General features: G+C 42.1%; 2 protein-coding genes across 3 annotated transcripts in view; one reads left to right on the top strand and one right to left on the bottom strand.

The window, feature by feature from the left end:
* Window positions 1-7,497, top strand: part of LOC111861504 (flavin-containing monooxygenase FMO GS-OX-like 4) — a 100,564-nt gene that overhangs the window by 37,260 nt on the left and 55,807 nt on the right. The gene's annotated exons all lie outside the window — the stretch shown is intronic.
* LOC111861503 (SET and MYND domain-containing protein 4) overlaps window positions 1-7,497 on the bottom strand; it is a 41,573-nt gene that overhangs the window by 27,943 nt on the left and 6,133 nt on the right. Inside the window, exon 2 of the mRNA XM_023846143.2 lies at window positions 730-1,353. Within this exon, the coding sequence (XP_023701911.1) occupies window positions 730-1,353 (624 nt within the window). The remainder of the gene's footprint in view (window positions 1-729; window positions 1,354-7,497) is intronic.

The following is a 7,497-nucleotide window of genomic DNA, read 5'->3' as shown; positions in this document are numbered from 1 at the left end:
ATAATGTATGAAAAACAGTGCAACAGGACGCTAAAATACAAAATTATATATATATATATATATGTGTGTGTGTGTGTGTGTGTGTGTGTGTGTGTGTGTAAAATTAAGTAACAAGCATGCATTGATAGTTTAATGTTCTATTTTACTGGTGGATCAGTTCTTTTCTGGAATTTCGTCGAAGTATGGTCTGTTGGGGTATATAAAGTGTATTATGCTATGCTGAAGAATTGTTTATATTGTGGATGCGATGTAGTATGCCAGTACGTAGTTGTTGGTACCGTGTCTGCTGGAAGCAATGAATCTCGGATGTGTGGTGGAGTGTAAGTTGTGTCCTAGTTGATACTTGGCGCCGAGGTTTGTCATAGGTACGGAATGCTTAGTTGGAATTACTGGTTACTGTTGTTGCATCTACGAAGCTGGTTCATGTCTCCTATTCTGGGTCCGGGATATAGCTAGTCGGAGTGCTGGAAGGTAACTGAGAAAGGCTCATGCGACCGTAATGTATTGTGGTCAAATAAGACAATAAAATCGATTAACCTATCAACATTTTATTAAAATTGAATTTACGGCGTTGTTCTATCGACAGCTATAATGACTCGATTCAGCAACACAACAGGATGTAAAAAGACCAATTTGACCACTTTGAAGGATTAAGTAAGGACTTGTAAGACAGGACATGAACATCACTGGTCCGTACGTCAGATATTTACGTCTGAGTTGTAATCTGACCTTTGATTTGTCCTCTTCTTTACTTTCGTTGATGGTTTTAAGCTGACAAATAATTTCTCCAGCCATTGTCGCCTTGATATTATTTTCCAACCCCGAATTTCGTAGTTTGTCCAAAGCTTCATGGAGTGATTCTTCGGCCTGGATCCAAGCACGGGTTTGTTGATGGAAGACTGCGGTAAGGACCAGTAGTTTGATGGCATCTTGCTGAGGTAATTTCAACCTGAGAGCCCTTTCTGCGTCCTCCAGAGCTAGACTTGTATAACCTAAGCGTAGAAGCACTTGACTGCGACCATAGTAACTGTGAGCAAGGCTCCGACTTCCATGAGGTGCTAACTTGATGGCTGAAGTGTATAGCTCTAACGCTGCCTTGACGTCGGCTGATTCTGAGGTCGAGGCTGTGGTCTCTAGATAACACCTATCTCCCAGAAGCCGCAAGGCCTCTGCTCGTGTTTCACATTTACCAGAGAAGTCATCTGTCACACAGAAGTCTTGGAGTTGAGGTAATGCAAGGATCTTTTCTGCTCGTTGCCTGTCACCTTGTAACCTTGCAAACGTTGTCAGGAAGTCTTCCTCACTTCTAGCAACCTGCCAAACAATGTCCAGCAAAGAATCGAATGCGGACATCTGGGAACATAAAACAAGGCTTGAATGAATGACAGACGTTATATAGCCTCCGCACCGACCACACAGAAAACACAGCATCTATTGTTGAAACGTGTTTACCGAACCATTGCAAGGCAACGGTCGCGGCACGGACTCCATAGAAAGGCAGTCACATGATAGATATCTCGCCAGTCCATTGGCGCGCTGACTGTTGCCTAGCAACGAGTTATAAATATTCGTCCTCTTGTTGAGTGCGCTTACGCGAAGAGGTGTTTATCGCGACGTTGCATAGCTATACACATTACATTATATATAATTATTGTAGTACCCTGCTCACGTGTACTGTAACGGTGACTTGTACGAATGGACGTCATTTGTAACGTAATTTTGCAACAATTCTGTAATAATTCTACATTTTGGATACACAGTTCTAATTTTAAGTTCAGTGTGAAACTGGCGGTCGCTCACAGTGGCCGCGCGGTCTAAGGCATGAACTGTCCTCGCTCACCCAAACATTGCGATCGTGGGTTCGAATCCTACTTCAAGCATGGATGTCTGTGTACGTTAGTTCTGTGTTTGTAATAAGTAGCGGCCTTGCGACGGGCTGATCCCCCGTCCAGGAAGTCCTACCGACTGCAGTAAATGTTTAAGAAACTGAAAAAGCGGCCAAGGTAAAAAAAAATGTCTGTAGAGGCTTAGGTAGATGAGACTGGCCATTAGATTAGCCATTATTAAAGAAAATTAATTGCTGTTTTGTGAGAATACGTATATTGAAACCGGGTGATCATCTTCAAGGTTAAAACATATAGTTATATCTAATAAGACTGTGTGCATGGTTTTTATTACTTGTGAGTAAGGTTGTTATGCGGGGCGGCGTTTTGTCATCTTGAGTGAAACGAGAATGCGACGACCGTGTTACACCACTTGGCTATCTGGCAGTCACAGACGCATCCGGCAGTGTTGCGAGTCAGCAAAAAATCACGCATGCGCATGAAAGTCCCTTCTACCACTTCGCTCAGTTTCCCCGCTCCTCTGGCCATTACGTATAGCGGAAAAAAATAAAGTCGGATACTTTTTGGACATACGGTATACACATATGTATTAATGTAGTGCAAATTAAAATCACTCAGATAAGAGCCTTTAGGAATAACCGCAAGATTTAGACCAATTATAATATTCTAAGTAACTGATACAGATTAATAACAGTACTGCATAAGGATAAATATTAAGTCCAACCATTTGTATGGTTAACGTTACCTGGCCTATGGCTACACAGCGCATGATTTAAACGTTACAGAATTTGACTGCTGTTATTAAAAGTGACAGACTATTATAATAGTGAGAATAGGTCGTTTCAGAGCGCTGGAAATCTTACGAGGAGCTTGGAGTGATGGATGCGAGGCTGCTTATGATAATTTATGCGACAGCACGTGAGAAGTATAATACACATAACAGAACACCTGCTCGCTTCAGTGGAATTCCATGGTACACGCCAGGAAGAACGAGATAACTATCTCATTATGCCTTACGCAGAAAGATATTTAAATGTAAATATCATGTACTGCGTTCAGATATCGTTAAACCTTTTCAACGCACAATGCAGCTAACCCTTTAAAGCACCGTGGTTAATATGTATATCAAATGTAAGAGAATACAGAAATAGACTTCTCACTGGTTGAATATTTTTAAATGTGGTGGCCTCTGTGGTCTAGTGGTCGGAGTTCCTGGCTACAGAGGTCCGGGTTCGATTCCCGGCGTTACCAGATTTATTTATGAGAAGTACTGGGTCTGTAACGGTTTCCACCCAGCCTCGTGACGATAATTGAGGAGCTATTTCAAGGAAATAGCGGCTCCGGTCTAGAAAACCGAGATTAAAGGCCGTGGGGATCCGTTACGCTGACCACATGACACCCTCTATCGTCTAAAGTTGGCACTAACTTCGCCGACAAGCAGCGCTCGGTCGGTATAGTTCGCTTGCGGACTAAAACCGCGGAGTTTTTTTTTTGTTAAATGGAAGAAGATGAGAAATTACACACTTCGTAAATTAAGTTAAGCGTAACGCCTGGAATATGAATTTGACGCAGTCTTCCATAAATTCGAGACAGGAAGGAGTTCTCCACGAACCGCGCAGTGCGTTGTGCTCTGGCAATATGTGTCATATTCTGTATGAATAAGAGATCTAAAGTTATCCCTGTGAGAGGCCGTGTAGGCCTATAGGACTGTCAGATGTCGAGGCTTCCACATTTTCTACATAATCAGCTCACGGATGGTGGTGAGATTGTCAGCCTTACGCACCGGCAGCCCTTTTACCCCCTAGGAAAGTTCCTGGTACTCATTTCTGTTAGAGGCTGAGTCAACCCCAGGGCCATAGTGCAGCTGGAATGATTAGGTCAACTGATCGGGAACCGTACCCGCGACCTTCCAGCTTATAGCATGGTGCCTCTACCAACTACTCTACCGCTACAATATCGGCATTAGAGATGTAAATTAAAAATATACATCTGTCCCTATGCGTAAGTACCGTTCGTGAGGATGCAATGTGCAGTAGTACCAGGGATTCGCTTATTAATTAATCTTAGACATTAACGGAGGTTAGTGGCCACTCCCCGGCGGCTTTGTCCACAAGGAAAGATTAATAACCAGCGGTTAGGAAGGTAAAGGAATCGCAGAGCCGGTAAAGAAAGGAAAAGACGTTGCGTCTGATTGGGATTGTAATTACGTGAGTGCGGAATGCATTGTGAAAGAGCCAGGTCACCTCTAGTAAAATATTTATTAATATCTTTGTCATTGCAAACCTGTGACGTTAACTAACCCTCCCGTTATATAAGTGAGTAGATCGAGAGAAAGTTCTGATTCTCGAAATTATTGAGTTTCTCGTCTTTGTCCGTTGTCTTGTATTCTGTAGAGTACTTACTTACTTACTTACTTACTAGGCCGCGCCATAGCTCAAACGGTTAGTCGCTGGCTTCCCATCGCGGCGGCACGGGTTCGATCCCGGGTCTGGTCAAGTGGGATTTGTGGTGGACAAGGTAGAGCTGGGGTAGGTTTTCTCCAAGTATTTCGGTTTCCCCTGCCAATCTTCATTCCACCAATTGCTCCACAGTCACCCTCACCTATCATTTGGGGCTGGTACAATAGGCCAGAAGTGGCCGCAGTGCAAGGGACTTAGTCCCACCCCACTAGTAATAAAAAAATACTCATGGAGCTGAGCCCTTTTTGATAAGAAGCCAAATCTGCAGCTACTGAAGAATTTGCCAGCATTTTATGGAACCTGAAGGTTCATTACCGGGTTCACAAGAGCCCTCCAATGGTCCCTATCCTCAGCCAGATCAATCCAATCCATCCCATCCCATCCTATCCTATCTCTCTAAGATCCCTTTTAATATTGTCCACCCACCTACGCCTTGGTCTTCCTAATGGTCTCTTTCTTTCTGGCTTTCCCACCAATATCCTATATGCATTCCTCCTCTCCCCCATTCGTGCTACATGCCCTGCCCACCTCATCCTCCTTGACTTGATCATTCTAATTATACTTGGAGAAGAGTACAAGTTATGAAGCTCCTCATTATGCAGTTTTCTCCAACCTCCTGTCACTTCATCCCTCTTCGGTCCAAATGTTCTCCTCAACACCCTGTTCTCATATTCCCTCAGTCTATGTTCCTAATGTCAGAGACCAAGTTTCACACCCATACAGAACCACAGGCAATCTGCAGAGCACTAGACGCTGGATAAAGTGAACAGCTGCACAGTGCTGAGTTTTGTACACCGTTTCCAGAACCCTTTAGCATTAAGATTCTGATTAACGGGGTTTGTTGTATTACTTTCTCTCTCTTTTTTGGGGGGGGGGATCCTGGCAACATGTTCAATTTAATAGTAAAATTAATAAATATTTTTCTTGTTGATTTTTCTTTATCAGAATTCGGTGTAGCTGACCAGTTCATATCTCCTTGAAATAGGTCACTTACTCCTTGATAAGTGATTTTCGCCAGGTTAAGAACCGCTCTTAACCAGCAGACAATATCAATTCTGAATGCTTAATGTCTGCTTCTCATTTCAAAGAGCAAAGTACATTTGTGTTATTAGAGTTCTTGTGATTGCGAAAGGAAAGGCGGAGCACTACCAATAGTCTACTGTGTTCTGTTTTTGTTGTCTCTCATGTTTCTGACAGCTATCTAATAAGAGAAATTGGTTTCCCGTCAACTTCCGAAGACAGGAGGAACTAGTTGGTTGCCCAAGGACTTACAGGTTGAAGAAATTATGGTAGTTGTACTCGCGGGAGGTTCAATTTACCTTGATTGTCTTTGTGACCTGGGAGGCACGAGACAAGACGGGTTCACGCTTCAAACTCTGAAGTTTATATTCAGAATGAAAGCACGGATAGACCATCTCTGACGTGGAAATGGAAAATCGTGCCTAGGATGATTTTTGTAATATGATTTTGATGCATTGCAGAAAACTTTCGCACTTTTTCTATTGCATTATTTTCGTTCTTTTGTAACTGTTATTGTATTGCACAGTGTTCTCTGAGCTCACTCATGGCTGCTACACGAAATTAATATTAAAAACTTTCAGTCATAACGGCCAAGCACAAACACAAATTAAACACACACAAATATAATAATTTTAAAAATACCGTGTTCTGGAATATATTCCGTGTCCTGTAGTCCGCAAGCGAACTATACCGACCGAGCGACCGCCGCTTGTCAGCGAAGTTAGTGCCAACTTTAACGGATAGAGGTCGCGTGGTCAGCGCAACGGATCCCCACGACCGTAAATCTCGGTTTTCTAGACCGGAGCCGCTATTTCCTTGAAATAGCTCCTCAATTATCCTCGCGAGGCTGAGTGGACCCCGTTCCAGGCCCACTACTTCTCAGAAAATCTGGTAGCGCCGGGAATCGAACCCGTGATCTCTTGATCTGTAACTAGGAACTCTGACCATTAGACCACAGAGGCGGTCGTTCTTGAATATAACGGTGTAAAATTTCGTATACAACACAGAACACCATATTCTTAATATTGACATCGTGAGAACCTCAAATACATTAATCTTCCATGTACTTATGAGTTCCAAGCTGTAATGTTCAGTGTGAGGAGTGCCATAACGTATGCTCTTCACGCAGAATTTTCTCTGTAATCATATAAAGGACATGGGCAAGGCATATGAGATGGGTACTCATTCTGTGGGCAACTTTAGAAGCTCTTAATATTAAAGCAGCTTTTAACATATAATCTTAATAGTGTTCATTCTGTTGTGTGATATAAATAAAGTATATAATGATACAAAACTTAACCTAGAAGACTCAATTTATGAATTTATGCATTTAAATAATTTCAAGACATAATAAGGATCCTTATTTGAAGAATAAGATAAAAATTAATTGCAATTTAACAACTGAACCTGGAGCATTTTACGCTTGATGATGGCCCAGTATAAGGGTCGAAACATATTGCGTTTGTAAAAACAAATATATACAAATATTGATACGGTAATATCTTATTTATTTTTTTAAATACAGAATATTGTTGTTTATACTGCATACTTTTATATACCTTATTGATAACATATAATTTCCTTTATGTTTTAAATGATTTTGGAACGGCGATAGTGATTTTATATGCTTGAAACTCGTGTCCTATGAGGGAACCCTTACAAGGTTCCCTAGAGGGATATTTCTGATAATGTTGCTTTAATGTACAATGTGTGGAATTTTGTACCCTGTGAACACAGCAACACAAACACGCGTAATACACATCCGTTCTAAAATGAGAAGCCACTAAATCATTCCTGAGTTCGCATACTCAACATTTTTCCATCTTGTTTCTATAAACACAATTAAGCCTGGACACTGGCGTTGCTGCGGTGGCAGAAATTGTAACTAAATTATTCAGTAACGGTAAAAGTATTTCCTAACTACGTGCACGAACCTCAGGCTTCCAGACTAAACGTTGTAACATAAGCACAACCGCGGCTTCAGATCTGCAAAAGCAACTGAATCGAAGTACTAATTATCTAAGTAACTAATTACATTAGAAGCCGCGCCATAGCTCTAGCGGTTAGTCGCTGGCTTCCCACCACGGCGGCCCGGGTCAAGTGGGATTTGTGGTGGACAAAATGGTGCTGGGGCAGGTTTTCTCCGAGTACTTCGGTTTCCCCTGCCAATCTTC

The sequence above is a fragment of the Cryptotermes secundus genome, unplaced genomic scaffold (assembly GCF_002891405.2).
Source record: "Cryptotermes secundus unplaced genomic scaffold, Csec_1.0 scaffold909, whole genome shotgun sequence".
NCBI classification, from domain to species: Eukaryota; Metazoa; Arthropoda; class Insecta; order Blattodea; family Kalotermitidae; genus Cryptotermes; species Cryptotermes secundus.
Note: the sequence above shows the minus strand (reverse complement) of the source record. Positions and strands in the feature narration are given on the sequence as shown.